Below are 26708 nucleotides of genomic sequence, written 5' to 3'. Positions count from 1 at the left end.
GTATACCGATGAAATATAAGGCAAAATGCATACGAAATCAACAGAATGGAAGGTCATCCAAAAAACATGTTGAGAGACGCTGAATAGATATCAATACACCAAACACCTAACACCAACACCAGTCTGAACACATTCTGACAACAACTGCGGCTGATCTACACAGGGACAAATGACAAAGAATGTTGTACATTACAGAATCTGATGGAGGCAGAGGGACTGTGGGTCATCTTCCACAACTTCTGCCCGAGCGAAAAAAAAAAAAGGTTCAGGTAATAACCAGTATCTGTGACCTACTAACACAGGAGTGGTTTATGGACGATGTTTATATCAAAACCCCAAATGAAGGTTTCCTGTTAGTTTACAGGTTACCTTTTTTTTTTCCCCTCAGCCTTTTGCCTGTTCAGACAGGCAAATGAGCAAGAGTCAAGATTTCGAGCCAGAAGTTAATCTTTAACCACCAGCATTTAAACTCCCAATGATCTTGATCTGGTTGTGGGAGAGAGAGAGGTTGGGGGGGGGGGGGTGCAAGTAATGAGCATAATTAAACAAGCCATTCACACATAGGTACTCATCCTGATTTATCTGCACAGTACATACTTTTACACTGAACCTTGAAGTCTGTGCAGATGCATCTGTTTAAATCGATACACCAGTTATCAAAACGGTCCATAATGCATTGTGCAGTGACTGTAAAATCTGTAGATGCTCCAGATGGCCAGGAACTTTGCATAAAAAAAAACATGGACTTGCATGAATGGGGCAAGTCAAAGGGTCAACTTTAACCCATTGAGGAGGGACTGACTTTCCTATAACACGCATTTCCCCATACACACCTGCCCATGTATTCTTGGGACTCGTCTTCAACGGGTTAATACCAGGATCCCAAACTCGCTTAGCATTACCTCTGCAAGTGATTGCCCACATGTGATAAGAAAGTTAAAAAGCAACCTCTACCTGAATGGTCATTTCAATTGCGAAAAGGCAAGACAGACGACTTCGCTCTTCCATAAATACGGTAAAAAATTGCAAAATCACATTAGGCAAGGCATCAATCACCCGATTCAAATCGATCATGCTGGCCAGTTAAAACATATGCTCTATTCTAAAACAACGATACAGAAATCAAAGTACAACCCCTCTCTCCTTGTAAATGCCCGAGTGATCAACGCCTAGATTTGTACAGAATGAGAGGCAATGTAGTTGCCTCATATCTAGTAAAATGGTGCTAAACACATCGCTGCTTTTACAAACAGAAGAAAGCGCAGAAAAAAGCTTTATATCATTTGTCCAAGGACAGGACTAGTTTAACCAATCAAGTCCCTAGTCTCAATTTGTGTGGCTTTGTGCTGAATCTTTATACTACACGGTTTGAATTGACCTGTCCATGTTTCACAAGAGCTAAGAAATTCTCTGTCATTTGAACCCACTTTTTTTTTTCTTGGAACATATGTAACTGTTTTGGTTGCAAAATTGCCAATAACCTCTTCTATTTGCTAAATTAAAGTTCAGTTCAGTTTTTCAATATGACAGAATTTTAATAGCAAAGACTAGTGTCGGCATAAAGGTATGAATACATCAATTCACGATGTCAAATCTTTAACAGATCCACATATTGGCACCACACCTTTAAAGATTGAAGTTCCTATATCTCTCTAAAATTGAAAAATCTCTGAGAAATATCATCCTGGCATTTGGCACATTCAGTGACATTACCAAGTTCCATCTCATATTTCTCCCATGTCTAATATACAGGGAAATCTAGAGATGCAAGTTCAATGGTGACAAGATGGTAAATTCTGGAGAAAAAAAAATCCCCCTAGGACTTCATACACTAAATTTGATGCTGCTTTACTGGTCACACTTGTAGATATTGATACCATTCATCGAAAGTACGCCATACTGTCTTTTCTATTTACCAAGTCTTCCACACAAATATGCCATTTCACAAACAGTTTTCAAGGCACATGATATCAACGTTTGTAGAGAGATAAATATGAGGAAACACAATCATCCTTTGCCAGCAGGTGAATTCACTGCCGACAATGGGTACAAACTTGAAGCTGTGCGCATTATTAAAACATGAATTATGGACGGATTCATAACCATGTTTCACTCAAAGCAGGCCTTGAATCAGTCACAGAATTGTGTAGATTGCCAGGAGAGAGCTTTGAGCCTATCTACTTTGTGTACAATACAAAGCTGGACATCATTGCCATGTTGTGCGCCTGATATGATCAGAGGTAGAGAACAAAACTTTTCCCGGCAAAGTGCTTTCTCAAAAAGATAAGCCTAACTGAAAATTAACAAGTACCCGGTAAATGACCAACTGGTATGTGTTTGGATGAAGAACAAGGCTTATTCCTTGAGCATCAAACCATAATAACGCCTTTTGTACAATGTAGGTGCAACTACTTTGCTGACAAGTGAAATACTTTTTTCCAGGAGAAATGCATGTATTCCACAAAACAGAAACTGTGATTTCTCAAAGCTGCTTGTAAATCTATGAAGTGCAGCAGTTAGCTGGAACACATGTTCACACTGTCAACTGCAAGGAGGACGATCAAGGAAAGTTGCCACTCAGAAGGCGAGAATTCCTTCAAACTTCCATCAGTTTACTACAGCAGGTGTCGTTCACATCAGATGATACTGGGCAAGGATTACATGCCATTTGGGCAGCTGCAGTTTTTCATCATCACCAACACAAAGAGCTTTGATTGGCAAAACTAACAGTGGCAGGCTTGCATTCGCATGCACAGGTAGCTCTCTGGCTGGCCAAGTGTGCACTTTGCAAATTCTTTACAGTACTGCTGCAGAAAAGCCACACTAGTTGCACACATCCAAGAGATCTGGGTGTAATATGTACTCTAGAAGCTGTTATTTTCATGTACAGATATTTTTGTGAATGAGGAGGTCACAGACAATTTTGCGAGATGTTTTTCCAAATTGACACTGAGACTATTGTCAGTGAGCTATGTCCCTATTACCTAAGCGCAAAAGCGACATTTTTGTGTGTTGTTAAATTTGCAATCCAACAAGGTTTCACAAAATTCAGGAAATTTGAACCCTCACAACTAATACACAGTAAACCCCATGCATCTTTCCCTGCATTGTCAATAAGAGTATAATAACATATGAAAATAAGATATAGAGATGTAATAAAATTCCCCAACTAGATACTGGTACACATTGCAAGTCTTTATTCCCAATACAATTTTTTTTTCTTCAAATCACTGAAATAAATCCACTATTACACAGCAATATAACTTAAATAGCTAACAGGTGATCTGACCTGATATAGTGCCACCTACTGGTCTCTTTCTGAAAACCCAGCCACACAACCCCCCCCCCCCTCTTCCTGGGATAAACTACATGGACTGCCTTCCACAGATGGCTGACAGAAATTCTGTTCCATCTTTCTGAATATTAGCTAAAACGATGCAAACATTCGTAGCACACCTTTTGGTTCAACCACCAACCCAAAGTGACATAATTGCATTGACAAACTCACTCATAATTACAATGTATGTGTTCTAATGTGATTTTCAGAGTGTAAACGCTCCACAGACACTGAGTCCCATGTAAAGCCTAAAGTGTTTTAGACTCTTACATGGAATAGTTCCCACAATGTGTACTCAATAGTACATGCCTTCAATACAAAAGGAGGATGAATTTCTAGAGTCATGTCACAAAAATCGCAAGAACAATCTTGACGCATACAGCATACCACTCATCTTAAATTCCCTCCTACGTACGTTGAAATCGGTCTGGTTGAGAACTGAGGGGAATGCATATCACCCTTCTATTTCTTTAGATACATCTGACAAACACAACACGGGATATCATACACTATCAGCAAAAAAAAAATTGTATCAACACAAGGTAATCACGTAGTTGAGATTACACACAAACGTTTACACGTTCACTGGAATTTGCACTTAAATAGAAATATAAACTAGCGCCCTCATCACCGTCATCATGCGTAGAAGTAGCCCTGGGAGTCTCTGGAGGGGATTAGATGTTCGTTGTCACCCCCACGTCGCACTCGGCCATGGCTTCTTTCCTGTTCCTCCAATAGCTGTGCTTTACTAACACTTGGCCCTGTGTGGCATAATTAGGGACAGAGAGAGCGGGTAATGTAACCATGAGTGGAATAAAATATGAACACAATTTTCTTGAACTTGATGCCATGGAACCTGCACCAGTGACTGTCATAGACATTATATTTTTTGTTTGTATTCTGCATTCTTCTGACCTCTGGCGACATTAGACTTCTAATCATATAAACACTGGTCTGTTAGTGATGTTGTTGTTTTTTTTTTCCTCCTCAGAGTAAAAAAAAAACCAACATATTTCTAGCACATGTGTGAAATTTGCAATTCTTACATACGTAACCCACTCCTTGAAATCAAAATAATTCATCATCACTAGTATAAACAGAAGTAATGAAAAACCACACATTTCACTGATGCAGGGAGGCTATGATTTTCATTCATAACCACAAATGTTGCTAAATTCAAAGACATCGAATAAATTTGTATAGTATTCAACAATGTGAATACTTTTTTGGGGTGATTTTTACTATTTTTTTAAAAGAAATCCCTGGTTGTGTATATATCTGTTTGGTACCTCTCCTAACCCCTTTATTGAAACCTGCATCTCATTACAATATGCATTGATTACCTGTTACTACATAACACATGCTCAACAAGCTATCTGGCTGACAAGTAATGTTTCGTTCCTGGATTTTGCCTAAACCACTCCCTTTTCCCTGCTCGCTGGAGGCAGACGTATATGAATCAGAGATATAACACATGAGCTCCATGACCTTAAACCCTATGTACAGTGTATGCTTTGTGTGTCAATTGGCACAGGAAACCCCATAGCACCATACACGCTGCCTAAAGTCCCGGCACAGAAAGGGTTAAATCTGGCTCTTACCAATATAGCTGAGGAAGACCGGTAGGAAGATGAGGCCGTGGGCGGCGCCAAAGATGACCATCCCCAGGTACATCCTGAAGTAGTAGACCTTAAAGAGCTGGGAGTGGGAGAAGGCCAGGATGATGATTCCAAAGGCCTTCGTCAACGTGATGCCACTCAACACCTGGTGGTAAACGAAGATGGGAAAATGCAACAATCAGCAACCGTTCTAATAATACTTCTTTACCTCTGCCAAGGAGACTATGTATTTGCTGGCCTTGGTATGTCTGTCTGTCTGTTTGCAAAATAATTCAAAAAATTGTGAATTGACTTGGATGAAACTTCCAGGAAAAGTCAATAATGAGACATGGAATACATGATTAAATGTTGGTAGTGATGCAGACCTTAGTGAAAATCCAGGATTTTTACATTTTTCAAAGGATAATCAAAGGAAAATAGAGTCAACTAACGAGGGACTTCAAGCTGTGCACACTTGAGGTGTGCACAAACACAGTGAGCGCTCACTTGAGGCGCGGTATGCAGGAAGCTGATGAGGTAGACTCTGCTTCTGAAACAAGCTTGGCTCAACCACTCACTGCAAGCTTGGCTCAATCCACTCGCTACAAACTCAACTCAACAACTCGCTACAAGCTTGGCTCAATCACTCACTAAAAGCTAAGGTCAACGACTCACTATCAAAGCTCAGCTCAATCACTCACTGCAAGCTTGGCTCAACAACTCACTTCAACTTTGGCTCAACCACTCACTGCAACTTTGGCTCAACCACTCACTGCAATCTGATCTGAATATTAAAGTCACTGCAAGCTCAGCTCAACACCTCACTGCAAGCTTGGCTCAACCACTCACTGCAAGCTCTGCTCAACCACTCACTGCAAGCTTGGCTCCATCACTACCACAAGCTTGGCTCAACCACTCACTATAAACTTGGCTCAACCACTCATTATAAGCTTGGCTCAACCACTCACTACATTCAAAGTTTGGCTCAACCACTCACGACAAGATCAGCTCCATAACTCACTACAAGCTCAACTCCACGACTCACTATAAGCTCTGCTCAACCACTCACTGCATGCTTGGCAGAACGACTCTCAAAAGCTTGCCTCAACAACTCACTACATGCTCAGCTCAACAACTCACTCACTCACCGAACTTCCTATATGTGCCAGTGCATCCTCTGCTCTCTCGAGGCGAGTCCGCTTGGTGCTGACAGTGAATCCCCTGACGATGTGGGAGCAGAATTCTACAGATATTCCAACAGACTGAAGAAGGGGGGGGGGGGGGGGGGGGTGGAGAAAAGAGGCAAACATGTACTCCTGTTAATCATTGGCTGAATTTACTTTGATTAAGTATTTCCTTAAAGGGATGGTATAGTATTGGTGGAGATGAGAATTGGGCTTTTAACTTTTTGCAAGATACCAAGAAAACACTTATGAAATAGTACAGAGCATACCATTCTAAGAGGAATTCGAAGTTTATTGGATGAAAATTGGGTTTGGAATTACTGAAACATCCCAAAACAAGGTAAAACATAGCAATCATAAAAAAGTGTTGGATACCTCAGCCATTTCAAAACCAATTTTCATCAAATAAACGTTGAATTCCTCAAGGAATTATGAGCTCTTTCATATTACACGAAGTTTCTGATTATCTCACCAAAAAATGTAGAAACCTGAAATTAGGTCTCAACCAAAACTATACGATTCCTTAAAAAAAAAAAAAATGTATCCCTAGATTGAAAACAGCTTTTCCGTCCCTGTTAAAATTTGCAAGGTTGCTATAAAAACATAGGAACATTTGGCAGGTTTGGCTTGATATTCTCCTATTTTAAGAACTGATTCCCTGATTAAAGGTGATTGATACGGTTGGAGCAAAAATTTTTGTGCAAGTAATCTCTTGTGCTTGTTTGGTTGCAATGAATTTTGTACGTTTTCAATTTCACAGCTGGCCACATTTGAGCAAGCACTTCAAACAGTCAAACAGCAGTCAAGGGCACTGGCAGTAAATGGTGACTGGCCCACATTATGAATGCAAAGTCATTCACACTACAGGAGTAGCAAACATGGAGAAAACTACAAATAACAACACTGGCATCTATCATACAAATCCCTATCTGAGATTAAAGACGTAAATCAATATTACATATAACAAGCAGAAAATTTGTACATTTCTATATTAGTGCAAGTGTTACGAGGCACATATTGCTTTAAAATTTCCACACTGCAGAAATGTCCACTTTCATGGTAGTGCTATAGAAGAAGGGAAGGCAGCCAGCCAAAAGGGGTCAAACCAAGAGATATACATGACCCACCATGATGAGGTTGACCAGTGAGATGGCGTTGAGCTCGATTCCCCAGAGGACCATCATGCCCATGATGTCCAGCGTGATCATGGCGATGGTCAGCGTGCTGATGAAGGCGGCCACCAACTCGAAGGCCAGGAGGATGAAGGTCACCCCGAAGACAGCGGCGATGACGATGCCCAGCGAGACGGCCGTCTCGTGGACGATGGTCAGGTACTGCTCATAGTAGACATAGAAGATACTGCAATTTGAGGGGGAAAAAAGTATCGAGAGTTGCAAAGTTTGAACAGTCTTGGCCACATCGAAGGTGTACTCTCTGTGATTCTGTTAAATTCTGGCAGTATTTTCATTTCATTGATCAGAGGAAGTCAGTACATACAAGCTGTATGTCTACATTGGTCATAAAATGTGGTCATACTACAAGTGACCCTGCACCTCAAAACAAGCAACAAGTCGCCAGACATGAATTTTAAGTGAAGACCATATTCTGAAAGAGCAGACTTTAAGCTTTAAAATGAAGTATAACTCAAATCTAATGGACTCTCCTAACCTATCTAAATATTGGAAAGAAAGCACAAACTCAGGAAAAGTGTGAACTGAGAAATGAGGCTCTGAAGTACAGTGTCTATTCAAGCACTTAATCTTTACCAAACCGCGCTGGCCGTGTGATGAATGGGACAAAAAACGGGAAGTAAACCACCAGAGTAACAACAATGAAGGGATTATCAGATTAAACTGAAATTAAGCATGCCTCATTAACACATTCTGTACATAATTAACGCCAACTTTCAAAGCAGTAGCACTATTCTTTGAAAAGTTATTACAGTTGAAAGTGAAGAGTGTGGACAAGGTTTTTCAGAAATGAAAAAGGGATTCTAAAGACACACCTAATCACACTATTCTACCAAAAATGTTCAAGATAAACTGCTAAAAAATACACTTTCCTGCCCATTTTATGATACCAAATTTTAGCATAATGTATTAACGAAGACTCGCTCTTTCAGAAAATATGAAAAAGTCAAGTTCGGCTAGGTTGACCCATTTCACTTATTTTTAGTCCTCACGCAAAATCAGTGTGTGCGACTTTATGTTCGTTTTGAGGTGCACGGTCACATATGTTGTAAATACACACTACTCTATGGTAGATGCAAACACACTGTGGCACATACAAAATACACATACACCAACAGATGCATATTTCATTATAAGGATGCAAACACACCTTGGTACATACAAACTACACTAACAGATACTCACCACACTATGGTAGATGCAAACACAGTGTGGTACATACACCGTACAAACTACAGTAACAGATGCACACCCCACTATGGTAGATGCAAACACAGTGTGGTACATACAAACCACACTAACAAACAGATGCACACCACACTATAGTGGATGCAGACAGAGTGTGGTACATACAAACTACACTAAAAGATGCACACCACACAATGGTGGATGCACACACACTGTGGTACGTACAAAATACACTATACGTGTACGTACATCTGTCCAATAGATGCACAGCACACTGTGGTAGCAGCAAACCACACTCTCACCCGAGTTCCCTCATGCCTCACCTGTATGGGAATACATTGAATCCATCTATTGTCTGGTTCAGCATGGTAGTGATGTTGACGCCAATCTCCCTGGCGTTCTTCAGAGCTGAGATGAACGTGGACGAGTTTCTCATCGTGGTGTGGTATGTCATGAAGTAGCTCGCTGAAGGAAAACATTCCAGATATAAGGTATCATTAAGAAAACCCCAAGAAATATAATTTCCACAAATTTCTGGTACTGGCTCAATAATGCAACATTTCAAGATTCATACCCCACCATGCACAACCAGCAACACAATGCAAAACGGGATCTTTACTGGATCTATACAAAAGAACAATGTTACCGTCATTGAGTACCTCAGTGTCACTAAATGCCTGGGTTTTTACTTTACAAAAATCATATTCCATCTTTTTTGCCTTAAAAAATGTAAAAATGCAAGGGTTACTTGTACCTGTCAAACACATTATGGGATACAAGTGACTGATCTTTTACATGCCAATGCAATAATACAAGTTGTGACTAGCCAAGCAATTTCGGTGGCATTTACCATGTAGGTAGTCCTCCTACATTTGACCTCATTGCCAAGCTAGGAAACATACTGAGCTATACCAATGTCACAGTACTGTAAAAGTGGATATTTTCGCGCAAATGATTTTTCCCGCTTGGCCGGATAAGAAGAGTTTCTGGTTGAGCAAAATGCCCAAAAAATTTCAACACTGTGAAAATTTCCACTTTTACAGTAGCTGAGGCATTTCACAGTGGTATAAAATGGTATTGAATGGTTTTTGCGGTGTTGCATAATCCCCTTCGTTGACAGTAACCTTGAAGACATTTGTGCCTATTGACAAAGGCAGCAAGCCATCATACTTATGTGCTGATAGATGAATGAAATATCATGGCAATGGTTTAAGATAACTATGATTACTCACATGCAATATCCTTCTGTGTCTTGTCTGTGAAATTCAATGCGGAGGCGTAGGCAGCTTTGCCTCTGTTGAAACCATGAAAAAAAAAAAGGAATGAGAGTTACTACACATCCCTTGATATGGAAGATATAATGATAAGCACTCTTTTTATCTTTTTTTTTTTCAACTGAAATCAAGATTTCTTTTATCAATGGTGATAACACTAATTTGCAAACATCTCCTTTCTTGGAGTTCTCAAAAAACAAGTCAATATCACAGTCTTCAGGACTCCTTTTTTTTTTCTATTAACCCGTTGAGGACGAGTCCTGAGCATACTTGGGCAGGTGTCTATGGGAAATGCATGTTGTAGCAAAATCAGTCTGTCCTCAATGAGTTAAATATCATTGCTATCATTAACACCCTCACAACATCCTTACAAAGCATCACATTATGTCTTACTCCTCTCAACATCACCTTTAAGAGACAGGATGTTGACAAAACACTAAAAAGCAAAAAAATAAGCAAAAGCAAAACAAAAAAAAATAAAACAAAAACAACGACAAAATAACAAGATCCCTGGAGGAGACACATACCCCTTGCTGCAGGCTGTGCCTGGAATGTCCTCAAGAAAGAAGGGGAGAAACTCTTCGAACTGCATCGGGGTTGGTCGGTCATTCTTCTGTGACAGCGGACGGCATGATGTGCATGTGTCGTTCAAATCTAAGGCAAAGGGCAACAATCCGTACGCACACTTCAAAGTAACAAATTTTCATGGAATCGACAAAAATGAACATCGATGGACACTGATTACTGTAAAGGCCGAAATTTTCTCAGGATTTAATTTTCGCGAATCGCTGTTATGCCGCGAATTGAACAACACGCAAGAATAATGTTACCCGATCCACTAGCAAAGTGAATGGATAGGCATTAGTGCACTCATGATAGCCTAGGTGTCAGATCATGAAAGTAACATCAAACAAAAATGTCTGTGATATCCTCATTTGCCAAAAGATCTGTATGCGAAACTACCAGTGGCCCATTTTATAAAGATTGATCATAAAATTGATCTTATGATCAATTCAAGAAAGTTTTGCTCGATCTGCTATTTAACTTGTGCTTTAAGTCAAGCGTACAAAGTACTTTATATCTTTATGAAACAGACTTATGATCAGTATTGACCTCTTATGCTCGATTCACTCAATAAATTGAGCATAAGATTAATTGTAATTCTTTATGAAATAGGACCCAGCTTTTACAATACTTTCAGCACTGCTTCTGGTGTATGCTTTGGACGCTTTTTCCATGACCCATGACCTGCATCGAACATAGATTATATTGCGTGCTATGCTTTGCACTTTCAATTGCATTGAACTGGTCAAGACTTGACTTTTCCCTTGCCTGGAATATTTGCTATACCAGACAGAATAAAAAATGAACAACACCACTAGAGCTGTACTTTATTGGCAAACTCTTTATAGTGGTCACTTTAGTGCCTTGGGAATCTGTCACTTGGTCTACTCCCAATTTATTTATTCATAATACCCGTTTAGTTTCAACCTGCCTGGTTTAATCTGTTTTGTCTACAACCAGTTTGTCTAATGTCCATTTGGTCAACAACTGTTGCCACTTACGTGTAGCCTCAATACCAGTTGTCTAGTTACCAGCTGCTAAGATTTGTGCACGTGTAAAATCTGTTGTTATTTGGCCGGTGAATGGCTGCTACACCAATGTTCCATACGAGACCCTTTAATCAATCAAAAATCTCACCTGTTGCCGGACAGAAGTCCCCGGAGGCGTTGACACGGCAACACGTCAGGGCACCTGTCGGCTTTACCCAATCAAAGAAGTCGTCCATCCATGACGAGGTGGGATGAGCAATGTTGGTACTTGAGTATGAATGAGAGTGGAAGAGAACAATGGAAATACGACATTTAGTTTTGCTTGATTTGCTCACATATATACAAGGACAGCTATTTTAGATACTTTGTACTGTTAAAATTCTGCATCATACTTCAGTCAACCTTGCCTTAGTCAAAGCCAAAGGGGTTGGGGAAAATCCTTAGACTAATGTGAAATGAGACTTGCAAAACAAAGCTGATGAACACATGCTTTTATCTGTCTGGGTTGAATATTTCTTTGACTCTAAATGAAGTTCATAGTCATGGCATGTTGTCTTTAAAATTATTACCTATAAAAAGAAAAAGAAGAGAGGCAACTTCAGAATATTTGGTAAAAATACTAGTTCCCACTTTAATAGGCAAACACACAGACCATCTTGCCCTCTTGGTGTTGGTTTAATTTTTGTCACAAATTAGATTTATAAGACTCGACCACTAGTTCACTCCGAACAAGTTCGTAATGAGCAGGGCCAATAACCACTGCAGATATCCCCGAAACCGCCTCCCCTCCCCCCCCCCCCCAAAAAAAAAAAAGGAAAGGAAAAGAAAATGCATACTGATGGCACTACTACACAGGAGAGAAGACAAAAAATGACCTTTTGGTACAAAAAAAAAAAAAAATGGGACAATGCACATAGAAAGCATGCTGCATCAAATGTTAGGAAGAAAAAAATTGTCATTACAAAAAAACATATTTTTTCTTATTTTCAATAATGACAAAGAAAAACACTAGTAGGCAGCATTGCAAGAGGGAATGGAACCATAACTTTCACTCACTAATCTGCCTGCTCTGAGGCAAAGTAGACCTGTGAAGTCAGTGAGTTCTCATTGCATCCTGTGCCTCCACAGATCTTGTTCTGCCCTTCCAGGGTGGTGTAGTTGTACCCCTCCCGCACCACGAAGTAGACGGGTGGTCCAACGTTGAGCAGGGATCCCTGGGCTTCAAAGTACTTCACCATGTATGAGTCCTGCAGAGAAAAGGGTAAGGACATTTCACTAAATAACAGCCTCGTGCAAATACTTTGGCATAACTTGAGCAGGAATCCTTTCTTTCTCCAACTCTATTCCTTAAAGGAGGACGATATCATGAACAGAACCCTGTAAGTTTCACCTCCATACTACTTCCAACCACCCCCCCCCCACAACAAAAACCAATTAAATACCACAGTATTGAAAGCTGAAACAAGCTATGTTTTTCTTAACGTCTATTTTTGACAGTCACCTGCTCAAATATTTATGTACAAGTCAGTTTGTCTCGTTTGTTTTCTTTTTCTCATCTAAATAGGCACGTAATTGACAAATCCATTGGAATTTTAGTAAATCTAAATCAACACACACACACACACACACACACACACACACACAAACACACACACACACACCAAAAAAAAAAAAAAAAAAAAACCAGAAACACGCCAAATCTAGTTTACTCTCTCTAGAGGGGATTATCCATAGAGAGACTCTCTCACGATTCCACCACAATATCATGTTGGCATGCACATATCACAGATGCTAATGAACATTTCAAGCTAAATCATTGACAACCAATTTGAGATCTCCGTCAATTTGTGGCTTTTCTCTCATAAAGACCCACCTCTGGCATGGAGAGCTTCTGATCGAGACCAACAGAGAGGTGAGGAATGAGTGCTCCAGCAGCACACAGCAGGAAGGAGAAGACGAGGATCTGGCAAAAGGAAGAGACAAAAAGTGAAAATGTAGCCTTTGAACAATTTTTGAGGTCTCTAAAAGAATCAACACCCCCCCCCCCCAAAAAAAAAAAAAAAAAAAAAAAAAAAAGAAGGGGGGAATAAAACAGGTGATCATTGTTGACACAGTACTAGCACAGTAAAAGACCAATCCAAGACTTCTAATAGAAATTATCTAAAAAAGAAAATAACTGAACAAGGATTAAACAATTGCTTGCTAAATGAATAGCAAACTAAATCAAAAAATTGCTTGCTGGCGTGCTCTTTTTAATCATATGGCATAGAAAAAAGACAAGGAATTCCATCTCTATAAAACACAACTGAGACAACTTGTAGACATCTTGTCTGCATATTATTTCAACATGAACAAGGAGGTCGTAGGTTCGAAGAGGAGTCGATAGCATAGGTCTCTATGGGAAACCTGCGCCGTGCGCCTGCGTATGCATTCAACTAAACCACCAGGACCACGCACCCTTCATAGGAAGGAAAAGGAATGCTATAAAATGGCAACACTTGTCAGGTACACAAGGAGCTTGCTACATGCAATATTTTCCCAAGAGGACATGAAGAGATAGACCTTTCCTTACCACTAAAATGCGCACACACTTCGTGAGGAGGAAAGGAGCGTAGTAGTTCTTGACAACGCGGTACAGAATACCCGGCTCCTTGGGCTGCTTGCCAGCATGCTTGTTGGATGCACAGCATAAGATCTCATAGCGGTTGGCCTGTTAGGAAAAGAACAAGTGCAAGGGTAATGTTGCTACGTACGTACCAAGTCACTGCAATATATAATACCTCCACAAAAAAGGGTAACATCCTGAATGCTACTTTGTGGTTGGTTTTTTTTTTTTCTGGTTGTATTAAGTATTTCATTTCTATACTGTGTCAAGGTGCTTCTAACATTTTTAAAAAGATATCTGAAACCAAGTTACTCAAGCCTAGGGCATGTCATGAAGAGGGTTTTTTTTTAACAACCTGTTTTAAGCTACAGAAATTCTTGCATCTGATTGGCTGAGAGCGAATTTATCTGGCAAATTTGTCAGACAAAACACTTCATGAAATCCCCTCTTGATGACCCCCTGGGGAGTGTTCCAACCAGTTTACCCTTCAAGGTGCCCATGCGTGAAAACTCAAAGGTCCCACCACTCACCTCTTGACGAGAAGAGTCTAGGGCCATCACGGCGACAAAGCAGGTAATTTGAAGGAGGAAGTCCATCGCAACAGCAACTGCTGCATACATGGAGAACGCTCTCACGGCAGGCATACTAGACATTGCCCCTGTGCATGAGGAACAAAAAAACAGTCATAAAAAAATGTTAAAGCATCTTGTATTTGAATGCATCAATATTTTAGCAGCTACAGTTTCCAGAAATAACCGTCATGATGAAATCCAGCAAACATGGGGAACAGAATTCAGATGGTGTTTTGAGAAGAACCTCTTCGGCCAACTTGAATGGATACAGTTTTTATCTGTCTGTTGCCACAAGTATCGCTTTTCTTGTTACTTGTCAATTGTTGTAAATTATGCATTTTGAAATGAAACTTGGTCTTTGCTGAGTGAAAATATTGAATACACAATGTAGACTATGGAGAAAACATGATTTCATGAGCATATTTATGAGTGGTCTAGCAAAAGCATGTCTAGGTGTTGACATAAATGTTTTCCAAAGCAGTTCCTTTCATATCCAAAACAGACGTACACATTGTAGACTTTGCCAGCTCTGGTCTGATGAGTCAAAGTGACTCTGGTTCTACAATCTGCAGCACATCAGGGCAAGCTGACACAACAAAACACTTTACCTTGTTATATATGTCATTCCAGTAATTCATTTGTGTTTTAGTTTTTCCCAAAATACATTTGTTCCGGTACAGGGAAGTCACTATTAGAGAACAAGACTGCAGACTGTCTTCTCTACGATACATGTTGCTTCTTAAATAAACACTTTTCATTGATTTAAATGCTTACTAAATTGTTCATACCTACAGAGAATTTAAAAAAAAAAACAATTAAACAAAACACCACAGATCAATAGAAGAGGAACTCGCAGACAAGGGAAAGTTGGATGATGGATCAGATTGACTACTTAATGTCTACCAAGACTCACCGAGACCAAAAGCGATAGACTCTGAGGAGCTGGTGAGGAGCATGCTGGGGGCTACCTCCCCCAACACCCTGCCAATGTGCTCCGCCCGGCTCTCGGCGGGGAAACGCTGGTCCCTCTGAGGCAGGGAAATAGGAGAGCAATAGTTAGTGTTGTCTTCTGACAAAACGGGCATTTTACTTTAAAAAGCAACGACCCTACATGTATTTGCATTCTCTACAAACATTTACAATTCTTTTTCTTATACATTTAAAATCAAACTTACAGCTATATTTACTGTATCTGGTAAACTAACAATATTTGTAACCATTCTTGTAATAATCTTGTTAGAAAAAAAAATATGGGTTTGGAAGAGAACAAGATATGCTTGATATTAAAGCTCAATTAAAAAAATGCAGTGCACCATTATTGTTAGTGGACAGAATTTCAGCATCTGCTTTGATATCCAAATTAATAACTAATTAAAAACAAATTAATAAGGGCATACAGATGACATGAATGTTTTCCTACATGCCTAGTTATTGTATAACTTGACAACACTTGAGTTAACTTCCTCCTCCGAATAAAAAAAAAAAAACCCAAAACAAACCACAAGCTAAACCAAAACGAGATTTGGCCTTTCCACCAGTTAAACAAACCCACTCAAAGTGACGCAATATGACAGCCGACTGCATTTAATGATGGACAATTTGTACCCAATGCCTACCAGTATTCTACTGTATGCCAGTTTCATCACAAGATGCATGACAGGTGGCAACAAAAATCCCCACCATCAAGTGTACTGATCTGCATACAAAGCAAGGCCGTTGTTAACAGTAACGGGGCTACTGTGGTTAACCCTATGAAAAAAGCCCAGCATTCACATCTACTTGCTCCCACTGGAGTCACATGTTCATGTGTACCAGTGGAATGCTGTGTGTGTGTGTGTGTTTTAAAACACAATCAGCATACAATCGTTGTCCCTGCCTGCTGATCCTGGCAGCTTAGATTGTGAGCACGTACAACTGATCCCAGTGCATAGATACATTGCATTCACTCCCAAAACATGAAAGTTTATTTTGTTGCTCTTTTAGAAGGTTTTTGTTTTGCTTTGTTTTGTTTTTTAATAGTATGCGATGTAAGACTGGCACTGGAGGATTTGGACTTTGGCAATGCCTGAGATGTCAGGGGGCACATAAAGGGTTAAAAAGAGGCATGAAACCGAAATATATAATATGGATTGAACAAATGCAGAACAGTGAACACATCTGTGAAGATTGAGGAAGATTGTACAATCCATTCAAAAAATTATGAATTGTTTTGATAGCATTTCAGTACAAAAGGTCAATGATGGACATTAAAATAAAAAAGCTCACAAATTGTGATTACAGCAGGACAACAATACAGAAAATGGCATACAGAATTCCACACCTTTATTTTCTATAAAAAGTACACATTCCCTCCATTTTGTTGCTGATACGTACTGAGGATAATATCATTTCCCCTGCTTCCTGAAAGAGGTAAGCCCAGTCCTCTTTCATTATGCTATATCAAAATGAAAGTGTGTTGAATTCTCTTTATATTTTTCTTGATATTGTAGTCCTACGGTGATATAACAAATTATTGTATTCTTCTTATCCAGCAATATTGGTGCTCAAATTAAAAGAAATCATTTGAAGAAATTGCCAGATTTTTCTCAAACTTCAATGTGTTCTATTTTTTCATATTGTACATTTATCTTCTACATTCATTCAATCCACACGTATACTGTAAAATAAAAAGATTTCACATGCTTCACAAGGAGCCAAGATTCACAAAAGTAATAAAGGTCATCGGCTCCCATATGCCAAAGTTTCATTACGTGAATATTTCTGGTTTCACAGTATTTGGGTTTCAGTTCTTTTTATCAAAAAGGCAACAATCTTAAGATTTATAAGTATGTTTTCTTTTTTCATAATTAGAGTATTATGCAAGTCCCTCCTTACCTGATAGCGCTGCACCAAAATGAAGATGTTGTCGACACCGACGGCCAAGACGAGGAAGGGGACGACCTCGATGACGATCAGGGTGGCAGGAATGCCGGCCCAGCTCAGGACACCGATGGAGGAGCTGACAGACATCAGAACGATGATGACACCAGACAGACCAAGTATGATCTTGGAATCGATCTACCACACAAAGATCACGGGATAGAAATGACATAGAGTTAACATTCATCACTCGTACAGCTTGTACACAAATTTCAATAGATAGTGAAACACAATCATATCTTTTACACTGTACTAGAGTAAGAATATGAGTATGTGGTACATGTACATTGTACACTTGTATGTATCTTTTCCCTGACAACACTTGACATGCAACAACTTAATGGTCAGAAGAAATCGTATATTGTGCACGACTGCGTAGTGCTATCAACAGATTGCAAAGCAAAACTATATTCCTATACATGTATACAATTTCATCTCTGGAAAAAAAAAAGAACCAACAGATCCCAACAGGAAACTGGATCACTTGGCACAGCCAAAAATTAATGTAACGTAGGCAATCTGGACTCAAAGTAATGAAATGCACACATACATGTACGTGTGGCAGGAAGTCAGGGATTCAGTAGCTTGTCCCTCCAAAAATCTGAACCATTTTATAGTAGGTACATTCCATTTGTATTCCATCTATTGAATACCAAGTTCATTCTTCATTAATATCTCTTTAACATGGGTAATGCTGTACATGGTAAGATGCCTATAAAATCCATTGCGAACTGCTGAACTGATTTAATGCAATGATGATGTGAACCACAAATGTGTGTTCTTTATACACAGAACAGGGACTATCAAACAGCAACAATGTTGTACAAGAATGAATACACTGATACACAATCTTTAATTTACAACCCTATTCCTGCTTGTCTTTTAAAACTGAGGAAAGATAAAGCTCTAGTTTAAAAAAGAAAGAAAGAAAGAAAAAGAAAACGAAAGAGAAACCAAGAGAGAGCAAATGAAAGGGGGAAAGGAGAACAAAAATGTTGATGGGCAAAAAGAAACTGAGAAAGGAAGACATGTCTATCCAGCTGAATTAATATCATAAGTACATAGTAGGTCCTGTTCTAGTGCTCTGTACAGGTACATGGATAATGATCAATTTTTGTTTTGTTTTGTTTTGCTTTTGTGTGTGTGTGTGTGTGTGTGTGTGTGTGTGTGTGTGTGTGTGTACAGCACAATGTATGTGTTGGAGACAGTGTGTCACAGGGGCTTGCATTGTATAGTCTTCATTCAAGTCATATGGATACATTGACAGGAAAGGTATTTAAAGGAAGATATACCAGAGCCTTGAACAAAAGCAAACACAAAAGTGGCCTGTTGTCCTTGGTGTATAGCAAAAATTTGAACATAAAGTACATGTGTGTCAGAGTGACCAGTATCTAACTGGCACTGCATGGTTTTGTAAAATCTGGAGTGATGATCAAAGTCCTTATCGCTTTAAATGCACGAGTGCTTTCATTCTGTAATAACTACTGTATGAACAGAAATAGACACAGACACACAAACACACACATACTTGTAGAGTGCAGTCTTGTACACTCACAGGCATGTACACACCAACAAATTTATGTGCAAAATAACCCATCTCTGGCAAACAGTATGAACCCACACTACTTGTACATTACACCTTCACACTGCAGTGAACTATTAAAACTGTAGTTCACCTTTAAAAAAAACCCAAAACAGGCAGGTTGATTAATTACTTGATGTCAGCAAGCACAGCTCTACAAATGCTTTTCAGCATGGGTGTCAAAATTTAATCTTTAAGCCACTGTAGCCTGTATTATTAATACAGGCTCAAAGTATTGAGTAAAAGTGTTTATGAGCTACAAGGTGTATTTTATTTGATTTCTTACAACTGTACGCTTCCTGGACTGCTTGTTTCCTTTTCTGTGTGTGTAATGTTTCCCCGCAAAGCTAACAGAAATTTATGCACACATTGTGGGGTGAAGGACATCAAACAGGTCCAACAACATTGTCCTCCACAAGCAGTCCTTCAGAAGGAAAGGTTGTGATCGTGTAAACACTGGTTTAGTCATTCATCATTTACAAGGTGTCCTACAGACCCATGTAAACTGTCTTCTGGGTCTACGTGTACAATGCCTGTTGTGTTGTCATCGTATTCATTCACACTATGACCTGTCATCGCAAAAATCTCTCCAACTCCCACCCCCCCCCCCCCCCCCCGAAGAAAAAAAGAGTGGACAAAAGATAGAGAAAAGAATGTACTGTGTCTGGAGATCAAGACAGAATCCATTGAAGACTAGTCCTAGTAATAGACTTGGGTGCATCAGGTTATCTTTAGTTTGTCATGTTGTCATCACATCACAAGAAATGGTCAGATGTTATGTGTGAACTGCTGTACAATAATTTCATAATCAATCACAGATAAATCACGAGATCTTTGAATGAGTGAAGTACATACGTAAAGTATCTGAATAAAAAGCTTCATGACCAATAGCTAAACATGTTGTGTAATTCAATCAACAAAACTATGATGAGTTTAACAGCCCATTGAAACCTCCCCATCCCCCTTCCGAGAATGAAAATGACAGTTAATCATTTGACCAAATAAATGTGTGTCATATGCTGACATCAAAATTTCTAAACATAATTAATGACCAAAGTGCCAAAGATCAACGTCTTGAGTGAAAATCACTTTGTGTGATAACAAGGACGTTAATTACCGATGACGGCAGTTTCTTATCTCGTGGCTTATCACAACATGAGATAAAAGTGGTATTAAGGATTTTATGTACATTGTACACATACAGTGTACAGTGGGAGTTGGTACACTGCAGTGACACTGTAGTGACACTAACAAGGGAAGACTTGCCACCCCGCCCGCTCAGAAACCAACATTTGAATCCTAGCATTACCTGTACATCTGTACAACTCCCCCTCATTCCTTTGGTTCATTGTTTTCTCACAGAAGAGGGGGAGATACGAACTTGTAAGGAGTAATTTTGTGAGGTACATGTATGTCAGTGAATCACACAGCTGACAGTAAATAATTGCTTCATTGTATTGACTACACTCTACAAGACATCACTTTGTGTGCTTAAGGTGTATTTTTTCTACATTTTAGATTTGTTAAAATACACAGTTCCAAGACATAATCTTCTGACTCATCATCTACACTGTACCATTTACTACCAGAGGAAATAAGGGGGGGGGGGGGGGGGGGGGGGGTGCAAAATATTTTGAGATCCCGACAGTAAATATGTACTTGTGACTTCTGTGTGCCCATACAGTGTAAACTGAGGGTGCACAGATGATTTTATTGCTGTGGACATGCAGACAGCTACTGTGCATAAATACAAGTGCTGATAGGAGTATTACTAAATTGAAATTATCCGAGCCAAACAGGAAACTACAGCATGAAAGAAGAGCGCTATAAAACAGCCTTTAATGTGGCCTTTCATTTCCAAAAATAAATGGTTGCTAGGGAAATCTGGTGAGTGAGAAGTTGGAAGTACTACTGACAAGTATGGGGTATGATTTCAAGTTTAGACTGCATGAGAGTGGGAAATTAGCTACAGGAAAAGGGGCACTGAGTCTACACACTGATAAATGTACATCTATATGCCTACTTTGGTCAGTAGAAAAACATTTGGTTTTCTATCTGATTGGTGTTTTCTCACAAGTGATAGAAGATTTGTTTATGTGTAATTTGTCATCGACTATCTCAACATAAACATGCAGTCGCAAAGAATAAAAATATCACTGAAGGTGATTAATACCCCCGCCCCATGACGACAGTCTTACCCAAGGAAATTACAGCACTTGGTGAAAACATGCATTTAAGACAGTATTCCCACCACGACCAATGTGTATGCCACATTTCATGAGCTTCAGTCGAATACAGAGGAAGTAGTTCAATCCGCAAGATCTTTCCTTGATCTTCTGCCATTTATATGCCGTTACCATGGCAACGCAGCTTCCGACACGTCCGAAAAATATGTCTTCCACATCTTCCCACCAAGATCAAGGTGTGTGCCACATTTCATAAGCTTTGGTCAAAAAACTGAGGAAGTAGTTAAATCCGCAAGATCTTTCCTTGATCTTCTGCCATTAATATGCCGTTACCATGGCAACGTACTTTCGGGTACTGTCGAAAAATGCGTCTTGCACATCTACAACCAAAGGCACACATCTGTACCAAGTTTCATGGAAATTGGGCAAAAACTGAGGAAGTAGTTTGCAACACAAAATTTTCCATCATTTTGGCTCATAATATGTGAGCTGTTACCATGGCAACATACTTTTTGTCACTGTCAAGAAATGTGTCATGCTGACCTATATCCTAAGACAAACATTCAATATGAATTCCATGAGAATTGGAAGAACACTGATGAAGCAGTTTTGCCATGAAGCATTTTGCCCTATATTTTACCAATAAAAAGCCGTTACCATGGCAACGCACTTTTTGCCACTGCAGAAATATGTGTCTTGCACATTAACATATTCAGATGAACATCTGTACCTAATTTCATAAAAATTGATCAAAAACTGTGGGAGGAGTTCGCGACGCAAGATTTGTACCCATTTTTGACCATAATATGCCGTTACCATGGCAACGTACTTTTGGGTACTGTCAAAAAATATGTCTTGCACATCTACAACCCAAGGCACACATCTGTGCCAAGTTTTATGTGAATCGGTTGAAAACTGAGGAAGTAGTTCGCGACGCAAGATTTGCAACGGTCCGACCGCCCGACCGCCCGACCGAAAAAAATAACTGCATTTTCCTTAGGTGGGGATTTGGCACCAAAATGCCGTGTCTGAAATTGCAGACTAACAAGACTACCCACAAAAAAATCCCTTTAATAAGATACTGAACCTACACAGAAGTTCACCAAACTATTACAACCATTATTCATATGCACACACCGCAAATTCAGTCATGTGGTGAAAAGTTCCTTCATCCCAAAAATGCAGCGGAGCGTGATGCTTAAATTGGGTCAAAGAAACAAAGCGAAATATCACTGATATCCCAATGTTGTCAATTTGTCTCCCTGCTAATGCTTTGGGATCAAGGGGCATCTTTTCAGAATAAAGAAGCAAATTACGTTTGGAAGGAGATAAGGGGTAGGATTAAATCAGCCAATAGGTATGTTTGAACACACTGTTGTGTAACTTTAGTACTCTGGGCAAAAAGGCAGTCACAGACAAGCCTGACTCTACCACAGTATAGACAGACAGAATTCTCATCACTAAAATGTCTAAAAATATATCATTGTTGCAAAACCAACTTCACAGTAACAATTGTGAATATCATCATTACCCTTTTCATCGTCATCATCATCATCATCATCATCATCATCATCATAATCATCATGATCACCACCACCATCATCATCACCACCATCATCATCATCACCAACACCATCATCATTATGACCATTATCATCAACATCATCCCCATCATCATCATCATAAGTAGCACCATCACCACCACCACCATCACTGTTTCTGATTGGTTTTGCATGTTTCTTTTTGTGCGTGTTTATTCATTTATTTATTTGCACTCTGAGGAAGAATGCTGTTGGGCACACCATGCTCCATACATCAATACGACCAGGAAACTCACCAGCAGGCGTTGGCAGCTGTTGATCTGTCCGAGAGCAAAGGTCACGTAGGCAAACATGAGCATGTAGCTGGCAGCGATGGTCACCACGTCCGAACTACTCTCCCTATTAATCTCATCTTCCACTGATCTCTGTATAATGAGCAGACACACAAAAACATTACTTTACTTTACACTACAACAATAAAGACTTTCCAAGGCTTGACAATAATTTTATACATTTATATACGCACACACAACTGTATGGAAGTATATGAACAATGACCTCGTCATTGCCTCAAAGATTCTATTTCAGAAGCCATGAGAAGAAATGTGTGAGGTCGCAGACTTGAGACATCAATTCCATTCCTATCAGATATCGTCGGGCTTATAATTATGTTGATGGGACGGTACACTTTTGGTTGAGAGGGGGCTTCAGGTTTCTAGCATTTTTTTGAGCTAACGAGAAACCTCTCATGAAACCTCATGAAATATGACATGACAGAGCATATCATTCTAAAAGGAGTTCAAAGTCTATCTCATGAAAATTGGTTATGAAATGGCTGAGAAATCCAAACAAAGAGGTCCTAATAAAAGATAGGACCCCCCCCCCTTTTATTAGGATCACATTGTTTTATTTAGTTTTTGGATATCTCAGCCATTTCAAAACTGATATTCATCGAATAAACATTGAATTCTTTTTAGAATTATATGCTCTTTAATATTTGGTTTCCAATGATCTTGTAAAAAAAGTTAAAATCTGAAACCATCATCTCAACCAAAACGAAAAAATCCCTTTAATCATTGCAAAAGCTACGTAACTTGTAAATGATATCAAACAGGAGGTGGCTGCCATCGTCAGAGAAAAGGACTGTCAATCTCCATGATGGCCAACTCTGAAATGTCAGGGATACCATCCTCACCTCAGCCTGAAAGGCGATGGTCAGGTTGGGGTTGCTGTAGTTCTTCACGAATTCGATGTACTCCTTCTCCCATGCCATGGCCATGTCCAGGCGAGGGTCGCTGGCCAGGTAGTTGTTGACCGGAAACGTGATGATCAGAGAATCTGCCATGTTGTACTTATCACCTGCAGCAGTGACGTTTCAGAGACAGGTGGCTCAGATTACAGTGCGCTCCCATTATATGAACATTTTGTTTCAATGAAGCTAACATGGAAGTCCCCGAATTATCTCTACACACTTTATTTGTTAAATTATTTAAAAATGTCGATATATATGTACACATTACGAGAGAAACTGCCTGGACCTTTGTTTTGATGGGGGAAGCCTGTACACTCAAAAAAGAGCATGGGCAATGTGAAATTGAAACAAAATAACAGACAGACAGACAAACAAACAAACAGACAAACAAACAAATAATCTGAAGAAGATATTGTGTTGTCAGGGGATGTGTGAAGTTTAAAATCCAAAGGAAAATTGATAGATACAGTAACTGTACAGCGTAGCATCGCCAGATACTGTAAAACTTGATATATTCGCGGCATGAAATTTTCGCGAATTGGAGCCGACAGCCTTTTTCGTGGCATGAAATTTTTGCGACTTGCCACTGGCGTTCAATGCATGTAGTGTAGACAAAAACTTTCGCGTGCATTTTAATTTCGCGAATTTTGGCGCTCGCGAAATTAAAATGCTCGCGAAATTAAAATGCACGCGAAAATTCCTCGTTTTACAGTATACATTGGAGTTCATGGCTCACTGTAAGTTAACCTTAACATGCGGTGAAGTTTTGGAGCTATTAAAAGTGTTTTTGCATAATTGGTACCTTCAAAACCGCCAAGGGCCGTCCATGGGAAGATCGGTCCCCCATAGGTCCCCAAACAGGGCATGAGCAGTGCGGTGGTGTCGTTAAGTGAATTCGGAGCCCTATGGGATAAAATAACAACAAACAAGAACATAATGAAACAAACTGGCAACTCCGGTGATTGCTAGATTTCTTTGGAAGGTAATTCATTGCCAAGGCATTAAACAGTACTATTAAATGTAATGTCTTCAAAGTCACAAACATAAACACAAACATAATATCTATCCAAATGGACTCAAAAATTTGCAACTTAATTGTACATGTAGATGTTTCAAATTCATTGCCATTCAAAATCACATTGTTTCATGCACAGTTAACGGTGAACCAAACCGTGAAAAAGTGCATGTTTTCATCATTTGTAACAAAGTATAAATCTCTCAAAATATTTCTTTAGTAGTAATTTGTCACTTTTAGTTCGGTGGACAGCACATTCTGCCTCCCTCCAACCCACAAATTTATGCTACAAAATTATTAAATTTTTAACGTATCAACTGACGTAGTAGAGTGTGTGATTTTCACTCACCCCGCACATGAGAGAATGTGGTCGTGATAGTCTGCGGCAAGCTGCCAGCCGTACGGCCCCATGGCCTTCTTGTCGAGGTTCTCATGGCTGTTCTGGAAGTAGTTCACCACACTCTGGATCGTGCAGTGGTCGTTCTGCGGGGCCAGGGGCTTGTAGCAGATGTCGGATAGCGTGATGTAGCTGTCGTTGCCGTACGGGACTTGGAGGTTCAGGATTTCTGTTTGAAGGTCAAGCACCTATGGAGGAGATCAAACAGAATCTCAGTCAGATTACGATAACCAGTATACATTTATGTTTGGAAATGCGTGTGAGAGTATCTCAGGGTTCCTCTTCTTTCTGCAAAACAGCAATTTTTCATGTACATTGTACAGTAAACCCTGTCTGCAATGACCACATACATGTATATGGAAAAAAAATATGAGGCTATTATACCGAGGTTATTGTAGCCTGGTTTCAATGCAGTCACCATTGAGATAGATATTTTCAATGTATATGTTCATATAATGTATGATGGCATGTACACATACATCATGATACTACAAATGTACATTTATATACACACTGCAATTACGTAAAGTCATTTGTGCAATAACTAACTGCCTGCCCCTACAAATCATCACAGGTTGTATTATCAAATAGCTGTAGACACGTTTTACTGACAGTTCGCATCATGCAACAACCAACAAAGCTATAGAAAGCTGGTCGTTCTGCTGCTGGGTGGTCATTGAACAGACTTGTTGGTTTTCTACTAGAACCAAATCTGTGGTTGCTGGTTGCGGTATGCAGGTGGTTCCGCACACACAGATTCTTGTAACTCTACAGTTTCTTTGCTCAGGATTTTCAGGCAGGTGGTTGTTATAGACTTTCTAATAGTTGCCAGAGCAAGTTTGATTGTAATGCACTTGCTCAAAGACAATATCAACTATTAACATACTGCCTCAAGTTTGCACATAAGGAACAGGTAACTTGAAATATTTTTGTAAGGCTTTTTTGAACAACTCGTCACTGAATACTACAATTTGAGTACTACCATATTCCATTCAAATCATGGCTGCTGTCTCTAATTTGATGCATTGCAGATCTTAACTTCCCTGCTTTCAACTCGGAAACAAAACAATCCCGAGTCCCCACATAATCTAACTACAATCTAAACACAAGGCCTTAATATTAAAAGAAACTACAACATGTACCTTCAAGTGCCATATATTGAGGTCAATGCTATGTATCTTGAATAAGCACCGATTTCATATCAGAGTGAGGCTTTGTGATTTATCTAGGGTCGGTCGACTTTACACCCATTAATAACTGTAGACCGACCCATTTGTAATCGTGTCATGCTGGAAACAACACAGCAAACAAACAC

At 39.5% G+C, this 26708-nt stretch overlaps 1 protein-coding gene across 1 annotated transcript in view; it reads right to left on the bottom strand.

Moving 5' to 3' along the window:
• Positions 1–3637: 3637 nt before the first annotated feature.
• The window catches only part of LOC139714737 (NPC intracellular cholesterol transporter 1-like), a 38338-nt gene continuing 15267 nt past the window's right edge, over positions 3638–26708 (bottom strand). The window contains exons 4-21 of the mRNA XM_071626409.1: positions 25346–25581; positions 24784–24884; positions 23925–24088; positions 23026–23154; positions 17376–17558; positions 15415–15529; positions 14460–14587; positions 13897–14034; positions 13198–13287; positions 12381–12571; positions 11473–11591; positions 10299–10425; positions 9730–9791; positions 8821–8962; positions 7247–7478; positions 6084–6197; positions 4939–5101; positions 3638–4098 (exon numbers count right to left, since the gene is read on the bottom strand). Coding sequence (XP_071482510.1) covers positions 3974–4098; positions 4939–5101; positions 6084–6197; positions 7247–7478; positions 8821–8962; positions 9730–9791; positions 10299–10425; positions 11473–11591; positions 12381–12571; positions 13198–13287; positions 13897–14034; positions 14460–14587; positions 15415–15529; positions 17376–17558; positions 23026–23154; positions 23925–24088; positions 24784–24884; positions 25346–25581 — 2559 coding nt within the window. The 3' untranslated portion in view covers positions 3638–3973. The remainder of the gene's footprint in view (positions 4099–4938; positions 5102–6083; positions 6198–7246; positions 7479–8820; positions 8963–9729; positions 9792–10298; positions 10426–11472; positions 11592–12380; positions 12572–13197; positions 13288–13896; positions 14035–14459; positions 14588–15414; positions 15530–17375; positions 17559–23025; positions 23155–23924; positions 24089–24783; positions 24885–25345; positions 25582–26708) is intronic.

Source organism: Diadema antillarum, unplaced genomic scaffold (assembly GCF_040938485.1).
Source record: "Diadema antillarum isolate AM-2024a unplaced genomic scaffold, OU_Dant_1.0 scf00000045, whole genome shotgun sequence".
NCBI lineage: Eukaryota > Metazoa > Echinodermata > Echinoidea > Diadematoida > Diadematidae > Diadema > Diadema antillarum.
This window is presented reverse-complemented; position numbering and strand designations above follow the sequence as displayed.